Source organism: Triplophysa dalaica, chromosome 12 (genome assembly GCF_015846415.1).
Source record: "Triplophysa dalaica isolate WHDGS20190420 chromosome 12, ASM1584641v1, whole genome shotgun sequence".
Lineage (NCBI taxonomy): Eukaryota > Metazoa > Chordata > Actinopteri > Cypriniformes > Nemacheilidae > Triplophysa > Triplophysa dalaica.
The window spans coordinates 12344361-12370945 of NC_079553.1; the positions used below are offsets into that span (position 1 = coordinate 12344361).

Genomic DNA, 26585 nt, shown 5'->3' on the forward strand with positions numbered 1-26585 from the left:
GAAACACATACATTATACATTTTTTAGTTCATAAACTATATCCAGTATGCAGTTAAAACGTGTTGCAAAGGCTTGTTGAGCACAATACTATTTTATGTGAAGTCAAGCAGACAAAGAATACTTTTGAGTTAAAAAAGAAATTCTGCGCTCTTCCTGACGCATGAAGACAGATTGCCTGACGCAACACTATGAGGTTCCCTGTTTCTGTGTTTTACATTTCAAAATATTGCACCCGAGGACGTACATTTTAAAAATCACCAACTCCCCTCACGCTCCAAAATAAACTCTTCGGACAAGATTCACAAGAATAGCATATTCTGATTCAAAACGGCGAGTTTCGCCGAATAGTTATTAGTTTGCAGGTACGTGCATATTTGTTTTAAATAAATAAAAAAACATGTGTAATAAACATTACGATATTCCATTAAAAATAAGATTTGTCTGTTTTGATTTCATGGTGACTTTTCACCCTTCCTTTACATCTCAAGCAGCGCAAAAAATGTAAAATCAAAATTTCTCAGAGTAAGTGAGACGCAGATATGAATGATGAATTTGTCACCAAAATGAAGGCACAATCTGTATTCTGAAGATGTATTTGTGTTCATTTAAAGGGTTCATGTGGAACGCCTTAAACAAATAACATAGTTTGTTTTGGATGTAATGTAATGTGTATACACAATTTAAGGTTCAAACCTTACTTGCGTACACATTTGGGCGGTCTTAGTCAAATCATACTGATGTAGATTTGTGGGGGTGTGGTTACACAAGGCTTTTTCAGGCAGGTCTGGGTGAGTATTCGTGTTTTGTTCCGGCACTTTATATTTGCAATTATAAGTGTCTTATACATGCATGGGCAACGTATAACATACCAAAGACACAGAAAAACACGTATTCGAACCATTTGAGCCCTTTAAAAAAAACAGTAAGTGGTGTATTTTCTTTAGTACTAAACATTTAAAATGTTCTGTTGAAATCATGCTTTTTTGGAGCACAAGAAAAACGATCGAGATATATCTTTGTCAAAATTGGAAAGATATCAAGATACAGCATCAGAGTTTATATCGCCCTGCCCTCGTCCAACACAGTGGATTAAAAACAAACTGCACTCAGACCTCCAACCGCTCTTAAAACATTCAAGACATCCATAAGAAGATTCCGAAAAGTTTTATTGAACTTCATGGCAAGGACACATGCATTCACAGAGCTCTGGTCTTTCCATTAGCATTTTATCATCTTCTCTGAGTGCTCAGATGACTCTGTATATGTGCTTCTCTCTGAGTGCTCAGATGACTCTGTATATGTGCTTCTCTCTGCAGTCGTTCTCTCAGTAGGGTGCTATGCAAATCAACCCTCTGTTGCACTGTGGCCCCGTGACTGTTAAAGTCTCATAAGTGATGACTTTGCAGGAAACAGATGTTGGCGGCTATGTTTGATGACTCTTGGCAGAGAGAGACACGCAGGGATCATTCCCGTTACACAGGAAGAAACAAACAAGGAGAAGCTGTTTTATTCAGCTGTGCACATGCAAAGTAATTCCTCCTCTAAAATGTATCATTACCATCAACACACACAAACACGCGCGTACATTATCCAGCTTCACAAAACATCATTATGACACACACTGATAGGCTGCAGTTGTGTATTTTAAGCTATAGTGTATTTTGGTGGGTTTAAGCTGTACAGAGATGCAACTGCAGGATTCACACATGCTCCATCCGCTGATCTGAAATCAGGTCTGGGTTCGAGCTGATAATCAGGGAAACCAAGACTGGAGACGCTGAGACTGACCGTGGTAGGCTCATTTAAATGTGTATATTAACCCTCATTATAAATGCACCACGCATCCGTTTTGTGTACATAAAGAGGATCATATCCTTAATACAAATGAAGGTAATCTAAACCGTGTTTTGGTTTCAATATTTAATCTCCTCCTTCTAATCGTGATTTCCACTTTAATAGGATCTTATGTTTAAAGAACAGCTGTCTCTGTTTATATATCTGCAGTTCATAAGCTCTGATCATCTATACCGAACATGCATGTGTGTGTCACGACGTCAGGTCTTGCATAGTAATTAATACACTTCATTAAGATGGTTCATTATTGACCCTTCGCAAGCAGTTTGATGAGCATTGAAGCAGTATTGACCGTTTAACCATGAAAGAAAAATATGCTATACATTAAAATTGTCCAAAACTGGACAAGTGTTAAATCTTTTGATTGTTGAGGCCACATTTGTCATGGCTTTACTCCTCAAAACAAAGCGCGTCACTGGCAGTCTTGCTCAAGATCAAGTGTGTTGTTTTAAATGTAGACGCTCGACAATTGTTACTTTTCTGTCTTCCCGATGTGTCTACACCGCAGCAAAATGAAGCTCAGCAAAGGAAAGCTAGAACAAGAGCTACTGCAAGGGAATTTCGGTGCTAGGAATCAATTTATCCTTTACATAAACTTATCTCATGGATGCTTAGCATCGGCAGCCTCCCATGCCCTTTGGAAAGGATGAGCGCGACCCTTGGTTTCCCTGCCTTCTTTTAAACGTGACGTAAAAATACGAATATGAAAGATGCATAAATAATAAATAATGTTTGTATTTTGCGTAGGAATGGTACATCTGATTAATATCAGTTTAGCTGAAAGACAATTTTTGCATCCTTATTAATCCTGGCTGGTTGAAAGCAAACGAATTGCGCTTCCCGACACGTTATCTTTGCATTCCCAGGACATCTGTGCAATCTGAAAGGGAGTTTTTAAACTAGCCAAGCTTTGGATTTAGGTAGGCCTGCTATTTTTATCAGATGAAAAAAACTATCTGACGGAAATAAATTTTGCCGTTTCTTCTGCATTTTCTTTTTGTCATAATTTGTTCATTATTTAAATTACTTTTTGCCTGTTAATATTATGCTTTGGATTTAAATTATTTGAGTTTTTCTCCATTGTCCGTTTAGGATAAGAATGTTGTTTGATCTTTGTTATATTACATATAACTTAAAAAGCTATTGAGAACTGATAAAAAAAATCAACTACTGATCAATAATAAACTACATAATAAACCACTGCATAGTGCGTAAAGTTAAATTAGAACATTTTATCAGGCAGCATTTTCTCCTCAACAAACTGTCAAAATGTGACAAAAGAACAAATCAAGAAACTCACATTAGAAGTTTCTCTAGGAGCACATCCAGAAAAAGCAACCAGCTACTTTATATTTAGATCCCCGATAATAATATTGGCAGGCAGGCCCAAAGGACAGAAATGGGGAGTTACTGGAGGGGGGGGGACGTGCTCAGATCAGGATCAATATTATTCACAGTCGATGAGACAAACACTGTGTCTCCGACGTCCAGCGGACAAGCGAGGGAGAAATACAGTGCCCTTGATACTCTTTCACTGGTTTCCAATCACACCGATACTCTTGTGTGCCACTTAAAATTCAACTCTGAAATATTCACTCCCTCCGGCACAGATGGCGATCCCTTTATGCGCTGACAGAATCTGGATTTTTAATGCATTTCTCTATGAAATATGTATATGGAAGAAGTAACTTTAAAATGACTAAAATAAATAAAGAAGTAAAAATGAAACTGGTTCATCCAAACAGTGGCTCCTTTGGACGGCTCTGCTGTAATTCTTAGTAGAGTGTAAATGGGATTGGTCAGGGGAGATGCTGTGGCGCACTTGTGAGAGAAACTGTGAATTTAGACTAGGGGCACAGGGGATTGCTGGTGCCAAGGACAATGATTAATTTACCACTTCATTAGACTTAGTGTTCAAGTGTTCATGGAGAACACAGACATAGAGGGTCTCAGAGTGGATTATAGAACTGAAAGAACGACGGGGAGATTGACCCAGTGTTTCAGGAAGACAGAGAGAGAAGAACAAAACTTTTCTGCTCTACCTGTAATTCTGTAATTTCCTGCCTTCTGCATCAGGCCCCTGTGCGACATTTCTATTTATAGAAGCTTTTATCATTGCCATGACGACGAATTAGCCCAAGTTTCTTATAGATGTTGGATACAGCCTGTGGGTAAAACTTAGCTATAGGGATACTCTTACTGCGACGGTTACAGCTCCTATAGAATCTTCCTTCTTTTAAACCTGAACTATACATTCATTATTTACTTTACAGAAGTCATTCTTAAAGGGGCAGTTCACCCAAATATAAATATGTTGTCATCATTTAGGTCTACTCACTCGAGTTGTTACAAATCTTAATTAAAGTCTTTGTTGTGATGAACACAGAGAAAGATATTTGGAAAAAATGACAAAAATAAAGACAGAGGTAGTCAAAAGTGCTCCAGAACACTTTTCTTTCCTGCATTCTCCTAATTATCTTCTTTGGTCTTCAACAGAACAAAGAAATTTATAAAGCCATTTTTTCTTCTATGGTAGTCCATGGTGGCCAAGAACTATTTGATTACAAGTATTTTTCCAATATTTATCAGTACAAAGAAATTTACCGAAACCCTCAGTGCACATGAGTAAGAGGGTCTGGCTATGACCTAGCGCCGGATCGCGTCTCTCTGTGTCTTCTGTGCCGTGAGATCGGTATACAGAAGCAGCTCCTTCCGCACGCACCCACAGATGGCTCGCAAATGAATGTGTACACTGTCTCCAAACATGTGTCACTTATTGAATGCTTGAGCATATAAATATGAATAAACAGTTTGTCTCTAAATGCACGTAGTTCGCTATTTAGACTGAACTTTGCGCTGCATGATAAAAACATTTTGATTAAGTAATATAACCAAAATCAATGCATATAGCAAGTACGTGCGTGTCATCAGGAGGACAGCGAAAGAGTTCGCAGGAAAAAAGCTGTAAGATGCTTTATTGCATTCCTCCTTTATATGCGGTAAATAAAGTAACTTTATTGGTAGTTCATTGGTAAAGAACGTGCTGTATTCCCATTTTAAAAAAATTATTCATTATTATCGAGTAGTTTTGAAGCGAGATCTGAAGTGTCACAGCATTATTCCGTGATGTTTAAGGAAAATGTCCATTAAAGGCCACATTCCCCGCGATCCCATTTTCTAACCTTTAGTTAGTGTGTAATGTTGCTGTCAGAGTATTAATAATACCTGCAAAATGATAAAGCTCAAAATTCAGTGTCAACCGTGATATTGTCTTTAACAGAATTCTCTTTTCAAGGACTACAGAGAACGGTTGGAATCGGACTACAGCCCTCTACTTCCCGGGTACATGATGTCAAATAACCATGACTTAAACATCGGCTGTGAAAGCTGTTCTGTGTAATTCTACCTCTAAAACACTTCTATGAAACTTCCTTTGAAGTCCTGCTTACAAATGTCTCCTGGTCAAGCTGCTTGTTTTATTATCCAACTCTGGTCCAATACAAAAAGGCAAAACTAATGCTTCTGTTATTAATGTTAATTAATATAACCGGTCTGACGCCATTCGGTCCGGTATCATTTCCCTCCCCATAGTAGGAAAATAATTTGTGATCTCTAACACAGATTGACATTTGCACATGAACTAGCAGACCTCCGTTACACTTTGATCGGTCCGCATGTTTTTAACTGATAAAGTGAAGTTGACGCCATTGTTACTGTTATCGCTAAAAGCCAAAGTTTATGAATACACGTGCACAGAGAGGGGCACCAACCAATCACAACAGCCTGAGAAGCGGAAGCTCGCTGATATGGTATGGGTGGGACATCTTCAAACACTCTAAGCTGGGAACCAATCACCACAGACCTAGTCAGCTTTACCAATCAGAGCGTTTCTGAAGGAGGGACTTTATATAGACCAGAAGAAATCCAGTCGTTTTGTGAGAGGGGGGACAGCGGTGAACAATAGACTCGAAATATGTGAAATATAAAGCGTTTTTTTTTTACAAACATGAACAACCATTGTTTAACAATGTATATTTTATTATATAGGGTATATCTGAAACTAGTTATTCTACTCTGAAATGTGCGTTCGGTGCCGGAATGTCTGTTTTTGTTTTGGTCCGTGTGACTCGCCCACTGACAATTTACCCACTAGTTTATTTCGGCAGCTCTGTTGCCAGTTGGCGACAATCACAGCATACTCCAGCAATGATCTGGGTCAGAGATAGCAGATTCCACCCTTTCCGGTACTATCATGTTGAAAAATTTGAAAGAATTACTATATCTTAAAACTTATGCAAGATGTCCCGTAACAGCGACCTCCGGAGGACACAACCTCTGAAACGAGCTGCCGATTTAGTCATATGTGCATACAAAAAACAACTGCAAATGTATAAATGATCATATAAACTTACAATGTAAGAGTTGATGCTTTCCATTACACTCCTCTAAGTGTCTGGCAACTCCTGTGAGCATCAAGTCTGAGGAGGAGGGGTGGGGAAAAACCCTCACCAAGATTTTGAATTTGGACTGCGATACCAAGCTCAACCGATATGTGTCAATGTTACATACAGCTCCTTTAAGGCCCATTAATGCCAAGTGTGAAAAATAAAACTGTGAAGTTTAAAAAAGATGCAATCTGTACCTTTAGTGGTAAAAAATAACCAATAATCGTTTGTTGTAAAAGTACATACACTGTCTCCTGTCCTTACCTCGCTTCGATTCACAACTGTAAGGTCATAATAATAATAATAAATAATATTTTATATATCATTTTATTGTTTGGGTTAGTTTTGGCGGGGAATATCTATTATTTTTGAACACATGTAAAGATAAGTTAAGTAACCTGCAGTTTTATATTTCAAACAGAGATGGCGACCGTGAGGCAAAAGTTAATGATGCATATATAAATTCACAATAGCCTCACCACAAAACACCAAAAAATAACCAAGAAACTATATCGTCAAGGTTTTTTTTCCAAGTGATGAACACTCCAATATTGCCAGGCATGAAAATCCATTCAAATGTAAAGGGCTCACACATAAAATGTCAAAGTGCAGTTGAATAAACAAAACATTATCATCTGAATGAACTACATTTATAGGTAAAAAAAAATTGTGCAACAGCGTATGCGTTTAGAATGACAAGAGTGGTGAGTAAATAATGAAAGAATGTGTATTTCTCTTTGAATGAAGCCTTTAACACACAAGTCAAACCTGTCAATAGAACTCAGCAGAAATATTTACACTCCTTTTCAATAAAAATTCTCAAAATTTACAAAAACCAGGGTCAAGGCCCTTTAGTGTACTGAGGAACTGTAAGAACGCAGCTCTTCTCTTCTCTCTCCACTGAAAGAGAAGCAGAGAGAGAAATCGCCATGACAGGATCGGCAGCTCAGACACAGAACCCCTGTAGTGTGCTGGGGAGAGACGGTCACCATGAGCACTTCTTCAATACCGACCCACTGAGACCAGAACAGCGAGAAACTATGGAGGATTTCCCTGAGAAGCTACACAGTTTGAGCCTGTATTGTGGCAAAAAAAAAAAAAAAAAAAAAAAAAAAAAAAAAAAAAAAAAAAAAAATCGCACGCAACCAATAATTCAGCCGAGCTGGGTTACGGCGAACGGCCATTTTGTGCTGCTGCCCGCACGTAGCCTGGGTAGAGCTGTGAAATTCTCCATTAACAAAGAAGTGAGGAAGTTGGTGGGGAAGTAACAGAACATAAAACTAACCTGTTTAAAACCTAGGATTGGGGTGCTAGAATTTGAACGGCCAAACACAGAGAGCTATTTTTGCTTAATTACTTGCAGAAAAAGACAAAAGCACACTTGGCTTGTAAAAAAAACTAGATTTCCTGTTTTTTGAACGGTAGCTGGGAAAACATTTTTGTTTGGCATTTTCTCCTCCGAGAAAGAGGTGAGAACAAGCAAGCTATGGCAATGCTACAGTGACACCTGCTGGTCTTCCTTACAATTCCAACTACATTTTACAAAATGATTTTAAGCATGGCCATCTTGAATGGTTACACAACATCCTATATACACTCACCTCTGTGATAGGAACGTCCTCTTTGAGCTCGGTACAATGGGAGGCCAACAAGCCAATGGCTCTCATCACTTTGCTTTTTCTATAAATAAAAGATGAATAAACAAACTAAATCAACAGAGGAATCACCTTGCAGCTGTGCATTTTAAGAAATATCGTCTGCTTTATCTGTAATTATCTGTACATTTACTGTATTAGTATCAACATCTGTTTATTCTATCATCAGCACAAGATACAGATATCTTAATAGTCTTAAGGTAGAGTTCACCCAAAAATGTAAATTCTGTATTCATGCAAAATGAAGGAATGATGGTCTTACTATTCATTTCAGAAAAAAACTGTCATGATAGTAACCGCAAACTAAAGCTTCAAAATTTGTGTTTCATGGAAGAACATTCACAAAGCTTTGGAACAACATGAGTGTAAATAATAAAGTTTTTGATGATTTCAAGGTGAACTGTCCCTTTAAATAAACAGTGTACATAAGTCTGGTATTCAATGCCATTAAACACTAAAGGTGTCCTATCCGTTGCTTGGTGACTGTAGTGTAGAGACAGAGTCTGTAAGCCTGTGAGGGGCCAGTGAGACACATGCCTGTCATTCCTTCCATTCAAAGCCAGAGAGGACAAGACAGGCCATGCATTTCTCAGAGACCGGTACCAGTAATTACATCTGATAATACTGCATGTCTGTTTATTTTAAAGACAAATTATGACTTTTGGGAGACAACTGTTCCTAAATAATGTGTGAAAATAAATACCAATGAAACTGTAGATTACACAAAATTCGATGCTGATTTAAAAAGGTAACACCTACACATCCCAGTTAGGAGCGAGTCGCATCTGTTGAACCAGCACAGGAAACTGCATCAGAAAAAGAGAAAAACAATAATAAGGTGAGCAGAATTACACAAGAATGATTATTATAGCATGTTCGGTGTAAAAAAGATTTCTGAACATATTATAGGTCATTAATCATAATAATAACGCCTGCAATGTCACGTTTTCGGGAAACTCCATGTGCTTATGTCATAAATATTTAACAGTGGGTAAGATATACAGGTCATATACACAGATAAATTGGTAATGGTGATGAGACACCTGGTGGCCAGAGGAGGATAGTACAATTCTCAGCACTGGTTAATCAGCATTGACACCAACAAATTATACTCGAATAAATAAAATACACAATGTCCAAACCCAAAACGGATGTGTTACATCAAGATATTTTTACCAGACAATTCATGTTTAAATAATCTATTCAACTACCCTGATCAAAGTTTCCACAGATGAAAGAAAAGGAAGTCATTTTATGACCGAGGCGAGACACCCATTCTTCAGTTTACAGACTATTGTTTTATTTCCCTCATTCCAGTACCATCCCACTCCCAGTCATCTACACACCCCATAACAGCATTTAAGGTACTAAATAACAATGTGAAAAAAACAGAACAGTTTGTGTAAAATGCAATGACACAGTAGGTATGATCTCCAGTTTGCCAGCTCTAAACAAAAGCCTATGTGCATTTTCTTTAGGCATGTGCAAAACTCTATTGTGGTTCAAAACCTCTATATGACTCTTTCGTTTGTGGAACACAAAAGAAGATATTTTGAGAAATGTGTCAGGGGTTTTGTGTCCATAAGATTGAAGTCAATGGGGTTTATTGTCGTTGTTCTTTAAAATATCTTCTTCTGTGTTCAGCAGAAGTCCGTCAAACAAGCAAATGATGGGAAATTTGACCTTTTTAACTGAGCTATCTCTTTAACTCACTGTCTTTTAAAATGCCCCCTCTGGGCAATGTCGCACCAAATTGAATGCAGCAAAAATGAATGTGAGTTTTTTTTTAATCCACTTGTAAATGTACATTAAATGCTTGTGTTGCTCAGGGGTAGGGCATTTGAAAGCAGGGCAGAAAAAAAACTGAGAACAGCTGTTTGGTGTGTGTTGATCATGTTCTACTAAAGGTCCTTTCACACAATTGAAATATCTAGGTCCTCCTATTATGTTCATTTTAAGTTTTTGCTGTATTTACTTATCCATGTAATGATTAGAGCATATGTTTCTCCAAATCATTTTTAAACTAAAAATCACCCAAGTAATGCTCTCTTCTGAATATCAAGTTTAGAGCCTAAACTTGTATAAATCTTAATGAGAGAATTGTCTCACCAGCTGGGAGTGTATAAGGCGTGTGGCTGTCTCTCTGTGGTTACACACGGTGCACAGGTAACAGAGCAGGTTGAGTTTAGTGCGTGGTGCTGTGACGCTGGCTGATCCAGCCCGGTCCACTGACTCCAGAACAGCACACACCTGCTGCACAAACTGACACCAGTCCTCTGAACTCAGATTTGACAATCGGTCAGCTGAGGAGAAAGAGAAGCTTTCAGTTTGTGTAAAATCTGGTGTAAAATGTAAGAACTAGAAATAGAAATCACCTGAATCGTTTTAAGTGACAGGCAAGAACAGACAGTACTGCCAAATATTAAATGAGTAACGTGATGTCTATGCCAAATAAGTTTACATAATTGCAAAAATAAAGACAAACATGTATCGCATATGCCATTAGTCAGAAGAACAGGAACTTCAGTCTGAAACTTGTCAATGGTTGAATCATGTTTACACTTTTCAGTTAGTGCAACATGTGCATGGCTTATTTAAAGCTGTATCTATTTTAACAGACAAAATGGCATCATGACCTCTAATATTAAAGGTACTACGAACTCTTAAAGGGATAGTTTTCCCCAAAATTTAAACAACAAAGTTGGTAACCAGGCCACTGCGGAACCCATTGACATGCATTGGTTTTGTGTCCATACAATGCAAGTCAATAGGTACTGCCGCTGTTTGGTTACCAACCTTCTTCAAAATATTATCTTTTTTGTTTTGCAGCAGAAAGTAAGTCATGCATGTACAATAATGAAATGAGGGTAAGTAAGTGATTACCAAATTTTCATATTTGGGTGAACTATCCCTTTAAATGCCATCCACATTGAAAATCAATTAATGTTCACCTGAGTGTGCCGGTACGCAAAGGGTTTTTGGATCAAAGCGAACTGGAGGCACCTTTAAAATCTAGAGACAAAACATAACATTATAGTCCAACATTAGTTTTAGTGCTTATAATACAATGGAAAAGGCACATCAGACAGTAAATTTTGTCACCCTGTCAATCCTTTTGCAGGTTGTTGTGTAGGCTGTAAATGTATGCTGAAGGTCACGTTACCTTTGGGTTATCCATGATGGGCGTCACCGTAGTGCCACTGTCTGTGTATAAAAGAGCTTTAATGCAGCTGTTCAGGTCACTTTGCTCTTCCGCCAGGACACTGGACTCCTACAAAGCACAGGACAACACACGCCTCTCATTTTATACGGTTTAAATGTCACTATATTTTAGCACCGTTCCGTAATATTCAAATCTGTTCCTGCATCACTGTAAGACAACAATAAATCAGTTTACAGAATGGAATACAGTAAAATGGTCATCGTTGTGTTTTACGATGTAAATGTAATTTTGAACATATCCAGAAGATGGTGCTGTGGTTAAACAAAAGAGATTTGCTGACATGATGTCCACTGGCAGGCCAGAGATCAGCTGTTGAACAAGCATATTAAACTGACTGCACAGTGCATTCCACATCTTGCATTCTTGGTTTTGATCCTTTAAATTAAAATATTACAATAAAAAGACCTTTATGTTGTTGCATTGGCTCTTTAACTTTCCTGTAGCTCAGTGGTAAGAGCATTGCGTTAATAACGCAAGGTTGTGGGTTCGATCCCAGGGGATTGCAAAATACCTATGTAAAATGTATAGGGTAAAGCAATGTATGTCGCTTTGGATAAAAGCGTCTGCCAAATGCTTAAATGTAAATGTTTAACAAATCCTTAGTGTTTGGATGTAAAAATATGAAATTGCTAATTTTATTCCATTCAAAATAACCTCAATACAAATCATGTCTTAAAGGGATAGTTCCCCCAAAATGAAAATTCTGTCATTATTTCCTCATTTACTTACTTGTTTCAAACCCGTATATATTTCCTTGTTGTGTATAACACCAAAGAATATATTTTAAACTCAAGAATGTGGGAACAGTTTTGGGGCACCATCGACTACCATAGTACATTTTTCATGGTAGTCAATAGTGCCCCAGAACTGTTTGGTTTCAAACATTCTTTCAAATATCTTTTTTATGTTCAGCAGAAAAACTAAAAATTATACAGTCCTGGAACATCGTGAGGGTGAGTTAATCGTGACAAAATTAAAATCTTAGGACTATCCCTTTAAATTTCTTCCAACGTCTTCACAAGAACACATGCACTCACCTGAGCGTCAGGGCCTCTGTCCTCCATCTCTCTAGCAGTAGTGATTTTTCTTGGAGTTGGTCTGGAGCTTTTTAATATGAATCACAGACACACAAGAGTAAAATTATTAATTCTATGTTCTTAGAAAACACCCATATACACAGGTATCCATTTCAAATTGTTCATGAATGAATGTGAATCTGAGAGATATAGACCTGAGTAGGAAAATGGCCTCTCTCGCATCAGTGTCCAGCCCAGACTTTGGTCTAAACTCAATTACATTATCTACAACACAAAGTATTCAATACATCACAAAGACCAGAAACGATAATACAGCAGTGACTGTATAATATAAAAAGACTGCTCAAATAGATGTTATTAAAGAAATGTACAACAAGCAATTGAGTAGACAGGGTCATTCACTGATAAAAAAAAATGTATTACAGTTTTTCGGCATTTTTTAATTTTTGATGATGCCAATAAAATGCCAATACAATTGTTAATGTTAGTGCATAAAAGGTACAATGTGTAGTCATTTTTGGAAGATCTATTGATAGAAATGCAATGTAACATACATACCTACAGTATGTGTACAGATGTGTTTGAATACCTAATAATAGTAATAGTAATAAATTGTTATGTATTTATGACCTTAGACTGAGCTATTTCTATCTGCACACACCGCGGGTACCATTACATGGAATTCACCATGTTGTTTCTACAGTAGCCCTAAACAGACAAACTGCTCTAAAGAGCTCGTTTCGTAACCTTCAGCAAAGAAGCGAAAACGTGATGACATCGTAGTCTTTGTGTCAGCCACTGTAGTGCTCCAAAAGGGATGGGTGAGTGGTGGACTGAGCCATTGGTTGCAGTTCGCAACCTCACCACTAGATGCCGCTAGATTTCGTACACTGGATCTTTAATGTTAACAGTTACAGCTTTTGGTTTTGAAAATGAATAAGTAAATGCTGAAATCAAAATGAACTAAGATTAATCAATTCTTTTGTTCGTTGTTGGTTTACGTTAAAAAGCATTAACTAATGAACAACTACAACCTTATACTGAAGTGTTACCCCTTTTTATAATTGCTCAATATTACACAGTAACTTTAATTACATCCTTCTTCTGAAATGAACTGCCATTCCTACAGATTAAGGTTTAACATGATTTGGCCCATGTAAAGCATTTCAGTTGATTCAAGGTTACGTAATGGCACTCTTTTCGTGTAGTCTTCCTCTGATAATGCACCGGAGGTATTAACCATAAGCAATCTAATCCCAAAGTACACAGAGCAGCGTGTGTGTGCGTGATTGAATACTGCATGCATAAATCATACGTACAGCAAAGCAAGACAACAGAACATGATCTGTAGTGGCTGACATAACTGTCATGTGTACGTGCTGGAGGACCACACATATACACACAGATAATACTACAAGTATAAAATGCATAAGCACTTTACAGGCACACTGTGAATTAGAGCAAGGAGGGACGTGCTGACTATCGTGTCTGCTGCATTACCTAACGTGAAGGACTTGCTGTGGTTTGGACTGCTTGGGTCAGCAGGTACTTTCTGCCTTTCCTCCGCTGTCCGAGAGACCCCAGACGCCAAATGCAGGCTAAAACACACACAAACACATTCAATAAAATCGAGGAAAGCTGAATTCAAGTCATAAGAAATTATATATCTAGTATAAAAAATTTTAATCCTATTTTGGGATTTTACAAACATTTCTTGACAATTAAAGGGAGAGCTCACTCTAAAAACATTGCTTATGTTCATTGTTCCAAACTGAATTTTTTTGGGGGGTGATTTATCCCTGTAAATCTTCATGAAGAAATGCCGTCTGGTCCTGCAGACACACAGTTTTCTGGGTGACATCACAATGGTCTTTGTTTACCGAACCTGACTCTATCTCAAAGCATAATCCCAGCCCAACAATACACAGATTTATTTCTAGAAACATCTACCTACGCACTATCAACACTACCTGACCTGTGCTGAAACTAGAGGTCACTGACTTTACTCATTACTCCTTTACATACTTAATGTCTCAAAAATGGCATAAACATACAAGTGTAACAGTCCAAAGGTCATGGAACAAATGAGTTTAGAACAGAGGCAACGCTGCTTGCTTCCAATGGAGGAAGCAGCAGTACCACAAGAGAGTTTTTTATAACCTGCTTTTGCTGTGCTTTCTAGGGTGGGACAAAGGCTTTCTGTCTTTGGTACTGCACCGAACACACAGGGAGTGTATAAAGTGTGCCATAGGGCTGTTTTCCCACCCACTGCATCAACTTGAATGAGAGGTTCTGTGCACAAGATGATCTATTGACCCATATACAAACACTAGTTTCTTTTAAGGGATCTTAGCATGGGCACAATATTCTGAATGAATGATGTCATCATAGATTGTGTGGGATCACATGAGTGGTGTAGTGATAAATAAAACTTGACAGACTTCAAAATATAGATAAATTTGGACAAGTTAGTGCAGCATCGGTACATGTACCTGGAGATCAGAGGTAAATCCTCTTGCCCTGAATTGGGATGAGTCTTAGAAAATGTTTCCTTCCAGAATGAATGACACAATAAAGATTCCCAGGTTAACCTACAAAGGATTCACAGATGAGTACTGAAAGTACAATGCAAATGTAATGTGACTGATTCAATAGTGTGGTACATGCAAAGACTGTGTGAAGCAAAACAATCTCTATTTTGGAATTCGTTAACCTACAAAGAAGAATAAAGCCGCCATCAATGGTATATAAACTGGCCCCACTACTGCACATAGTGAAAGAAGTGAGATAGTTTGTGGAATCTTTCAATTAAAATAAACAGATTTGATTGCTCACTATAGGCTACAAAATGGCAATGATTGTGCTACTTTTTATTTACAAGATAATATATAGTAAAATGTTATATTAAGTTAGGTTCTGGAAAAAATGAACTATGTTTAAAGCAATGACATGCAAACATTACACTGAAATCAGAATATTGAAATTTCAAGTTTGGCAATTTAGAGTTTTTTTGTTTTTACTTCCATATCATATGCAAGCCTAAAAACACATTTTGTACCTTTTCACTGGGTCTTTCTGAAGTAAACCAGTCACCAGACTCTCAAACTCTGTACTGGGCTGTGAGAAACAAGGCCCTTAAATAAGAAAAAAAATATTAACCTTAATATCATTCAAGAAAAAAAAAAATAGCATAGAACAAAACCTTGGTGTCAAACCTTTCTGTTTTGGAGTTGGAGGATCTTCATTTAAAATGAGATCAACTAATCCAGTCATACTGTCAGAGAAAAAGGGTGGTTTTCCTGAATAAAAAAGGAAAGAGTAAACAAAATATATATTTAATATGACATTTAAGAAAGCATATGGCTACACTGAAGGTTATGTATTGAGGTAAGATGGTTAACCTGTGAACATCTCATGAAGAATGCAGCCTAAGGCCCACAGGTCACTGCTGAAACTGGAGTTTGCTCCTCTCAGCACCTCAGGAGCACAATACACAGGAGAACCTGCGCAACAACGCAGTGACAAACGGACAGTGAACATACTGGGGGAAAAAAACTTACATAAATGGGTGATTTGTTGATATTTAGACATGTTCTTGAATTTTTCCACAAAGCTTTGCAACTGCTTCAAAGGGGTTCTTAATGTGCCCGAGTCAATTTTGGTGGACAATTCTGACAAAAACTCTTCTCTGGAATTCAGGGCTGCATTTCGATTAATCGCGACTAATCATTTCTTAAAATGACGTGCATGGCAATGATAAATGCATCACAAACACAGTATAACATGAGGATAGGTATGCTATGTTTTGGTTAAAGAGGTCATATGACACGGCTAAAACGAATACAATCGTGTACAATGTTTAAAAATGTAATGCAATGTCTATACACGATTTAAGGTTAAAAATGCTGTATTTTCCACATACCGTGCATGTTTTATCTCCTCTTTGACCCGTATCTCTGAAACGCGCAAATTTTTTCAAAGCTCATCGCTCTGAAAAGCGAGGTGTGCTATGATTGTCCAGTTAACCAGTGGGTAGTGATAGGTCGAATACTATAAGCGTGTGACAGAAATCTAACACCTCTTACATATACCAAGCAATTGTACTGCGGGTACGGCCACCTTACTTGCGTATACATTTGGGCGGTCTTAGTCAAATCATACTGACGTAGATTTGTGGGGTTGTGGTTACACGAGGCATTTCAGGCAGGTCTGGGTGAGCATTCGCTTTTAGATAGAATGCATCTTATGTTCCGACACTTTCATTTTTGCAATTTTAAGTGTCTAATACAATGCACACACCAAAGACACAGAAAAAAAACAAATATTATGTTTATGATGAACTGAAGACGAATGATAGAAAGCATTAGTTTTCATTAGTTGTTGGTTAGAATAAAGCAGCTAATAAGCAAACGTTGCAATAAGTGATAAAACAGTGATGACCTCGAATTCTGCTCTTGATGTCTTTCTGTAGAGAGATCATTTTCTCTTTGCTGTCACCAGCTGCTGTGTCTTCTGCCATTACAAGAGTGAAGAACTCCTCCAGACTCTCTCCTTGAGCTTTGGCCAGATAGAAATTAGAGTACTTCAGAGTACCTGGTCCATCTAACAATATCTGCAAACACGAAGGCACATGGTACAGACATTAAAAAATATAGTTGGGTTATTATCGATCACAATATTATGTGATGAAACGTTCTGTCTAAAGCAGTTATAGTACCTTGCTACAGAATGCTTTACCTTAAGAGCTAAACGCATGCAAAAACAAAAAAGACACAGAAAAACAAATGAAGACAGAGAAATATCAAGACCACAAAGCAACACATCCTGAAAGGAATACAACAAAACTAAATTACACATCAAACTGGCATAGTCACGTCTTCTTTATTTGTATATTTTCATAGTCTATAGTAGTTCAAAGTAGCTTTAAAGAAATTAATGTCTTAATGTTCGAAAAGCCCCCAGTGATCAAGTCAAAGACAAATGCAGATCCTTAAAACAGGTGAAAATGAATCATAGGCCATTGGTTAACAAATAATTGAAAGATTTATTGGTGCCTTAAAATAAGATACAGATGGTAGTGGGTTTCAAAGTGTAAAAAATACCATTAGCTATTTATAAGCAAAAAAGTGCTGAATCAATTTATTCTGCATTGCGAGAACTAGAAAAAACACAGATGGCCAATTCCAGCATTATGAATGTGACATTTCAGTCAAATCTTAAAATATTAATTCTCAGAGAATGTATTGACCGTCTATTTAAATAACCAAATATTGACATCTGATAAGAACGGTGAAAAGTTTTTTATCTTAAAGGGAAATTTCATTAAAAAATGAAAAAAAATGTCATCATTTACTAACCTTTGAAGTGCTCCAAATCTGTATAAATGTATTTGTTCTGATGAACACAGAGAAAATCAGAAAAAAAAAATTATACAGATTTGGAGAAAGTCATTTTTGGGCAAAGTACCCGTTAAGGTTGACATTTGCATGGAATTGCTCAAAAGGTTTTTCCCCGTCCACCCGCACAATTGCTATGAAACTCTGCTTAGTCTGTGAAACATGAGATCTCTGTGTGGACATATATCACAAAGGAGTGCCTAACAGGTGTAAAGCGTATACCTTTGCAGGTGTTAGATCTGAAAAAATGATGCCAGAGTCATGGATGTGTTTAAGACCTTTTATCAGGTCAATGGAAAACTCTCGCACTACGTCCTCAGACAAGCACTCGTCCTGAGCAATGAGTGCTGCCAGAGATCCACCTGGAATAAAAGAAAAAATACAAAGTAACAAAAACAAAATCAAACTCAATGATGAAAATCATTAATAACACAAGATGTTTTATATGCACACATTATTGTTGGGAATCTCACCTGTGCACATCTCCACCACCAGCCACAGATGGTTGCTGGTCTCATACCATTCATAGAAAGACACCACATTATCATGTTTGATATCATGAGCAAGTCTAACCTGTAGAGATAATGTGATTTTGTAAACATAGGGGAGCAACAGGCACAAGTACATTTAAAGTTCTCAATTAAATTGCATGCAAAACATAGACTGATAACAAATTCAACTGAAATATGACGTTTACATACATGGTTGGTTGATTCAGGTCTCTTGGATTTCTCACTGCAGATGATGGCAACGAAATGTATGCTACCTTTTCTCCTGCCCTTATAAACAACAGATCTGCTGCCTCTTCCGATCTCCTCATACAGAATAAAGTTCTCCATCTGTGCAATGAACAAAAGCATAACGTTATAAACACAACCTGCTGGGTGTACATGCAACATACACACATGTCATCATTGTACGTCATGCTTCAAACACACCTGGCAGAAACTCGTGAACTTGATAGCTCGCGGGTCATTTAAAACGTTAACAACAATATACTTTCACACAGGCGCATAAAATGCTAATAGGATGTGCAAGAAGCGATTAAATTCATATTTTAAACATTTATCCGTTCTTTTATGTCTGTTTCCACAATACACCTCAGTTTCTTTACAAGCCGCGCGGTAAGCAACTGACACAAACGGATGCAAAAAAATGGAAGTGAAACTGGCTCTTCTGAGGGGGGGGTTACTTCAAACAAGGTCCCACTTATTTTTTTAAAAATAACTATTTTAATGTCCCCACTTATATATGATTGTTTTAGAAAGTACGTATTCTTCAGCACAACGTTTAAAAAATGTTTAAACTATAATCATATCCTTTATTATGATCTGTTGTTAACTTTAGATTGTTTCGTATACCCCTACTATTGGATGATCCCAGTTGCTATGATACAGAGGTGGACGCGCAGTGTGGAAATCACGACCCACTGAGCATGCGCACCCACAACACCAGCTACTGGTTGATTCAAGTATCCGTCGCTGTGACGTTCCACCTGCTTCTCCTTTTTTTAACAATTTGCTATTGTTTGTTATTTAGTAGGTTTGTAATTTTAGAATAAACTAGACAGTATATAAAATAATAAGAATGTGCTATTTGCGAATAAGAAGGGGTTGCAAAAGGGAGTTCAATATGTTGCGGAAGAATTGTGAAAGCCCAGCTGTGAGAGTGGGGAGTGGCGTAACGCTCAGAGAGAGAGAGAGAGAGAGAAAGAGAGAGAGAGAGAGAGAGAGAGAGAGAGAGAGAGAGCGAGCGAGCGAGCGAGCGCATGTATGTAGTGAGAGCGTGTTGTGATACCGGCTTTTCGAGTGGGTACCAAAACGTCCTGTCATTTGGACAAGGAGATCGTTTTTATTCATTAATCTTCGTCCCAGAGCTCCGTTACAGAAGAACTACCGACGATCGGATCTCCTTACAAAGCAGAAACCCCTAACTGGGCTGAATCCTTGTGCTGCTTTTCATACTTTGTCCATTTACTCAAAGAGCCGGTGATCACTGCTATTGTTTACGGATATAGTTTGCCAGCGAAAATACGAGCGAATCATTGGTCTTATAAACTTGTTGAATCAGAAACGGGATTGTCTACTGCTTGTTTCGGGTCAGCTCTAGTAGCTAAAGAAGACATTGGGTCGTCCTTCGTCGTGTGGTAAGATAGCACCTCTTTTGATTGCTCATATATTGTATCAGTAGCCTGTCTAAAACATCTTGTGACTGTGTTGAAAACCTAGTAAACGTTAGCAGTCTTAGTAGACAGCATTTTGGGCCTTTTTAAACAACTGTCCCCCTTTCCACGGTTTGGATAGCCTATGGTTTCATAGATCACTGACGTCCATTCTCTGGCATTGTTTCTAGTTGTAAACTTTAGACAGCAACTTTTAATAAGCTTTCAGAGTTTCACTACAACCCAAGCAGATTATATGGATCCGATTACATCAATCTCATTACTTTAATACTATTAAAAATTGATTTCACTCTTGTTTGACGAGCTCATGCCAAAACTTTGACCAAGCTTTATCCCGTAAAGTAAAACACTGGGAAACACCACTGTAATACTTGCTGTATAGTCCTGCATTTGTGTCAGGGAAATCTGTACTTTTCTAAGTATTGTGTGTAAAGTTGTTGGTCTTAGATAATATCTTTAACATCATCAGGTGATGGGAACTTGAAAATGTATGACGGATGGATCTTTTATGTTTCTCTTAACTAAGAGCAGAGAGCGGATATAGTATTACATTCATTTCATCACCTGATCTCACTATTTTGGTGATGATATCATACAAGTCATATGCCCTACAGGAGGACAGGGTTACTGAGTGTTCAGAATGAAACATGATGAAACTAAAGGGTAAAACTTCACTGTAGATGACACTTCAACGTATCATAAGCATATAAAAACATAATATAGTCTTGTGGACCAGCCTTTCCTAGCCATTAAGTCATGTTGTAGATTTTAAGATAGTGTGTTGTTAGTTTTAAGTGCGATGTTCCTTAAAAAGCATATTGTTATAAGCTTCAATTACTTTTTTATACATTAAAAGATTTATTCGGATTAAAACGTTTTGATTTTGTCCTTACAGTTAATGTAATTTGCTGATGACACATCGTACGTACCTTTAAGAGTAGGCTATGTAAAAGCAGATAAAGTGTTGTAGTTAATTCTATTTGTAAATAATGTGAGCACAACTGAGTGTTTTTTATCTTAGGACAGATGTTATGCATCATTTATGTGTGTCTTTTATTTAAGATGCTATATGGTAACCAGCTTGAGATGGCAGATGTATAATCAGGGAACAGGTCAAATTTGAACACCCCAGAATAAAGTGTTTTGCCTATATTTTGAGTTTATAGAGCAAAGACTTAGTCCAAATGTCAAAGATCTCACAATTCAGGAATTTGGGGTTTGAAATTGGGAAGTCTGTTTTTCTTTAAGCTATATAACCTCAGCTATATGTACTTATGTAATGTAAAATTGAAAGCCAAACCGTATGTTGTGTTCATCATAGCCATAATTGTGTATAATAACTAATCCTTTTCAACTAGATTTCGTGCTTTTCTTTTAATATTCCTGGCTGATTCCTTCTTATTGCATTGAAGCATCATGTGTCCAAATTTCAGGATGCATCTGAGCCCTTCTCAGATACCTATCTTTTGTTTCATGGTCATATAAATCACAGATGGCAATTTCCTCCCAAGAGATTTGGAAAGTGTAGCTAAAAGGAGACATGAGATTAGGACACTTTCACTTCAGGGTTATTTGTTTCAGCATATGTGGTTCTCATGCATGGGCACATGAGCATTAGTTCACGCTACATTCAGCCATATGTGGTTTATTTTACAGGTCAAGATTTTCTCTGTCGCTCATGGTGACTAGCGTCAGAGTAAATTTGTCTGCATGTGCTCGGCTGTTTGAAAGACAGATCGCTCTTAATAATCTACAGTAAAGCAGCTACGGCTATAAACAAGTGTCGGTATTTCTGTCCCACTCTGCTTTATTTGTTCTCCAAAGCCTTAAATGGACTTATTTGTGTTAATATGGTCTGGCTATTACATCATTTTAGTTACCATGGTTTTAAAACACTATCAGGAAAATAACATTGTCACAAGTGCTGAGTAGTACAGTAAGTGGAAACATTTTATATCAAAGTACCATAGAATCACTTGCAGACATAGCAAATGCATTGTGTAAATGCTTTTTCAAATGATCTGGTCTACGATTAAATTACTGGATTATAAAATCATATAATTACCCATAACCTGTTTTCCAGACATCAGCATTTTTAATCATCCTGTCTTATACTATGATCTGTGTCTGCTCGAGGCTCTTTGCGAGAGGAAAGGCTACAGCCTTTAAATGCACTCCATTGATTTTCGTGAAGGGTTTATCTAGACACTCATTGTTGTCTTGATTGCAGTCTCATGAAGGCTGTATGTAACCTCAGGTCAAATGGCATAAATGTCAACATCCAAAGGGAATTAAGCTAAAAGATGTCTTATTGACTTTTCTGTGTCCACTCGGACAGACCTCCTCCACTATCTGCCATTTGTACTGTGTTGACAGTGCACGATAAAATGCAGGATATTGGATTTGGGTCTGTAATCTTAATCCCATTATGTGTTTGGCTGTTCTGAAGCATCAAATGTTTAGTTCCATTTCGTATTTTAACATCACAGCTTGTTTAATGGCGGTTCCTGTGGGAAACTATTTTTGTGGACCCACACTTGAGATTGGACATTATAGCACCAAAATATTTTATTGTTCAAAAACAAAACATCCTTACAGTGAAACACTGAAATAAATTAAAGCCACCATGAAATCAAAACGGCTCATTTTGTTATTGTGTGCCCACATAATCTTTTTCATCAATGTGATGAGAGGCAAAATTAGAAACCTCCCCTCCAAATGTCATCTCTTCTTTGTGTAACATTTAAACTGACTGTCCAATGGAAAGGCTTCCAACTTCCAACAATCCAATCGATTCTCGAAGTATAAAATCAGGTCCTGCCCTGCTTTTTTTTCTGAAGCCTTTTCATTTAGATGTTTGTCCCTAAACAGAAAAAGCACCAACATAATTTCTGCTGACTTCAATATCAGTTTATACATGTTTGGATCACATGATGAAATAACCATCAACAGAATATGAGAAGAGTATTTGGAAAGTTAACTTGCAAAAACAGATAATTCAATTTTCAAAAGTAATATTAATCAACCTGCAAGTGATTATTAATATCTCATAAAATACAGCTAACAACACAGTAAAAAGCATAACACTATAACAAACATGATTCTTGAAAAAACAGAGTTATCTGTTTTTGCAAATGAACTCTTCATTTGTTCTCTAGCTATCTACAATTATATGTTAAATTAAATGTATTACCTACATTAGCCCTTTCCCTCTTAACCTGACCTGTGATATATTTTTTAGAACCGCTCATTGACTTATGCTATATAGTCAGTGTTATCTGTGCTTTAACACAACAGATAATGTATGTTCTTAGTTGAATCTTAAGTGTCACAGCGGAGTGGCACAAATATTCTAATAATAGAGCTCACTTCCTCTTCCTTCTTAGCAGTTGAAAAGTTTTTTGCTGAAGAATGAGAGAAGATTTGAAAATATACTTGGGTCATAATAGTTTTGCATTAATGTCTGTTTGCATGTCGTAAAGTGGTGATGGTTAAATCTTGTTTTAGGGTTTTTGCATTTCTAGACATTTAATCAATTATTCTCAATAAGTTTATAATAATGTATTTATACATACACAGATAATGTTAGATCAGTTAGGTCCTAGGACATTGTTTTGTCAGGTGTCCCACTGAGCTTCTTCACACTGGTGTCCTGTTTATTTTTCTTTCTTCTCACATTTACTGTGGGTAGTCTCATTGTGAATTCCCTGGACATATGACTGGATAAGCTATTTATTTTTACCTAATGACCTTCTTTTCCCTTATCATAAAGTCTTGCTTTTTTGTTGAAGCTCTTACCCAATATCTGGCAGCAGGCGGAAATGACCCAACATACACAGTTTCATGCCATGCTCACTCACACTAGGCCTGAGCCACCAACAAGGCTTAAGGAGAACTGCATTTTTTGCAAATATTTTCCGCATCATCACACTCCTAGCTTTATTTACCGCTTGAGAAATGAATGGATCAATGTGATGGGGTTAATAAACTACTATTCCCTTATCTGAAATGGTTGTCCTTTGTGTCAAGTTTGATGGTGTGGTGGGGGTTGGGCTTTAGTGTGGCCTCTGCATTGACGATGTGCTTTGAAAGATAATAGGAAGACCCTTTTGAAAGTCAAAGTGCTTGAGAAGGAAGGTAAAGTCCTCTCTCACTTGTTAGACTTAAGTAGAGCATTATAGCATTAGGGATAAACAACCGTTGATACTGCCGTGAACTGAGTGCTTTGCTTTATTAATAGTTTATGGGCATCTTTGATAGGTAATGAGATGCAAGGTCACCAAATTCCCATTAATACTTTTGGAGTTTATGTGAGATGCTGTTTATTGATTATATATTTTTTTCTTCCTGCTGTGGTAAATGTACCTGTCAAATGGAAAGGCTAACTTAATATCTTTTGGCTATTATGCAAACAAAGTTGATTCATGTATCACTTTAACAAGTGAAATCTATATATTTTTGAATGAATGTTTTATTTACTGTAGGAACAAGTAATAGTGCAAAAGACAAGATTCCAGGTTCTGTAATGGAAATATATCAGAGAGACCATCGTCTGTTTTGAACACAAGAATCATGTGACTTCTAGGAAGGAATTGTTCCAAAATTTAGAATTTAGTTTCTTTGAACCCTGCAGAACAGGCCCATTACTAAACTGGTTCTGCTGGGGGATCAATCATTTATTCTGGTTGGGCAGATATATAATCATAGTTCATTGCATGCATACATTTAAAATTTGTCTGTGATTAAATTGACTGTTCATTATGTTATAGTCTTCGAGAATACGAGTATGAGCATTTGGTAAGTTATTTCTATTGTCAGCTAAAACAATTTAGGGGGTTGGGGGGCGAAAAATTTGGTAGACCCGCCCCCTGCTTCAGAATAGGAGGAACAATCATGAAAAAATTAAATTAGACTCTGTTTGTCTTCCAGACACATCTTACAAATCTTGACTCAGTAAGTAGTTATGGGTGAGATCGTGCAGCCCTCTGGTTGTCATGGGAACTGATGTACAGTACATAAGGAATTTCCCACACACCAGATATTGGTCAGAACTGTGATTATGAGAAGTCACCAGATCTTTCGATTTGAGTATTCAGTGCTTGTTTACTGTGACTCTTTGCTGTTTATTGCAATTGCATTTGATCTTTATTATCTGGCATTTAAAGACAGGCAGAAGGTTAAAACCATCACATAGCTCTTACAAACATGAGTAGGGTCTGGGCTGTGAGGAAAGATGTTGAATAAAGAGCAAACCATTGATCCACCCCAGGGGATTGTGGTGAATGTGGTCCATTACTCACATATTGACTGACTATCATATGTTTGCTGATAGATGCCACATTTATATTTAAGTAAACAGGCAGTAGTCTGAAAAGAAATGTTCTCCAATGAGTACTTTTTATTAAAAAATTAAACATCCTACTTTTGCAACTGTAGTGTATTTCAGTTTATCCTTACAGTAATTTACCAAGGTTTCACTACACTTCAAATTGGAAAACCATGGTTTTACTACAGTTAAGAAAAAGAAACATGGTAACTGTAGTAAAACAATGATTATCACAAAATAACAATGTTTTTGAAAAGTAGTAAATGAATAGTGAATAGTAAGGTTTAAGATTAGTGTGCTAAGAGGTTTAATCTCACTGCTGGCCCTGTTTGTTTGGCCAGTACTCAGGATGGATTTGGATCCTTTGTTTCCATAATGAATGCAACCTCCTTAAAATAATAGCTTCAGAGCACCCAACCATTGTTAACGGATAGGTTAAAGGCATGGTGGGTGATCCTGTCCAGAAACATTATTTGTTATGTTGGTTGGAAATCTCTTTACATCATAATAGCAATCAAGAAGTGTAATGGTCAAATATATGTTGTATAAGTATATTTTGTCTGTGAAAAGAATAGAACCAAAAAACATTTGCCCAATCAAAACGTTCAGGCCGAACGCTATGACTGGTCATGTACATTTTCAGCCAACGTATTTTGTGAATACAGACATTAAGTAAATCTACAAAAAGAAAGTTTCTTTTTGAAAAAGCAGTGACAATAAAACGTCTGGCTCACAAAAGAGGACAAACACGAATTACCATCGTTTCAGCTTTTCCACGATGGAGACAGCTCCGGCATGCAAAGGGTCTGAAAGACAATACCGTGGTTGCCCTCTTTCTTAAGGACAGGTATGTACATGGTTGGAGAATAATTTACGTGGGTTTACGAAATACATTCATGTGTTTGGAGGAGGCGTGGCTTTGGACGGCGAATTGCATAGAGGGTTGGACTATATTTTCAGTCCTAACAGGCTGAAAATCTACCTTCAAAAATCTACAACACAACCCTGAATTTTACAATGTGTGTTGAAAAACAAAGAGCAGGATCTAGTTTGATGTAAACATAAAATGGGTTAGTGAGTGGGATGAACAAAAACACCTGATTAAATGATTAATAACAAAAAGAAATTAACAATATTTTGTTTGAATTTTGTTACCTCGCATACATAGTATAGCGCAGTAATTAGTTTTATCACCAGGTGGCAACCGTGTCCTGGGAGCATCGATTCAAGGTAGTAAAAGAAAACCTGACCCCAGTAGGCCCAGAAAGGTATTGCGATATGTTGAAATGCGCATGCGTCAAAAACCACGTGTATGTATATGATTCAAAAGTGGTGTACTGTTCAAGGCTTTGCGTTCGGCTGTACATGTACGCTCGTGCACAAAAGAAGTATACCATAGGCTTTAGTCATACTCACTTGGTCTAGGAGACAGAAGTGGATGGAAATGCATATGATGTCAAAGTATAT

The 26585-nt window shown here is 37.3% G+C and overlaps 1 protein-coding gene across 2 annotated transcripts in view; it reads right to left on the reverse strand.

The window, feature by feature from the left end:
• Positions 1-18747, reverse strand: part of ulk4 (unc-51 like kinase 4) — a 138315-nt gene extending 119568 nt beyond the window's left edge. For both annotated transcript variants that reach the window (XM_056763081.1, XM_056763082.1), the window contains exons 1-17: positions 18549-18747; positions 18312-18449; positions 18084-18183; positions 17833-17972; positions 16655-16826; positions 15616-15717; positions 15430-15513; positions 15273-15348; positions 14707-14805; positions 13715-13812; positions 12409-12478; positions 12215-12281; positions 11118-11225; positions 10906-10966; positions 10064-10257; positions 8714-8760; positions 7901-7979 (exon numbers count right to left, since the gene is read on the reverse strand). In XM_056763081.1, the coding sequence (XP_056619059.1) occupies positions 7901-7979; positions 8714-8760; positions 10064-10257; positions 10906-10966; positions 11118-11225; positions 12215-12281; positions 12409-12478; positions 13715-13812; positions 14707-14805; positions 15273-15348; positions 15430-15513; positions 15616-15717; positions 16655-16826; positions 17833-17972; positions 18084-18183; positions 18312-18449 (1635 nt within the window). In that variant the 5' untranslated portion in view covers positions 18549-18747. The remainder of the gene's footprint in view (positions 1-7900; positions 7980-8713; positions 8761-10063; positions 10258-10905; positions 10967-11117; positions 11226-12214; positions 12282-12408; positions 12479-13714; positions 13813-14706; positions 14806-15272; positions 15349-15429; positions 15514-15615; positions 15718-16654; positions 16827-17832; positions 17973-18083; positions 18184-18311; positions 18450-18548) is intronic.
• Between the last annotated feature and the right edge of the window lie 7838 nt (positions 18748-26585).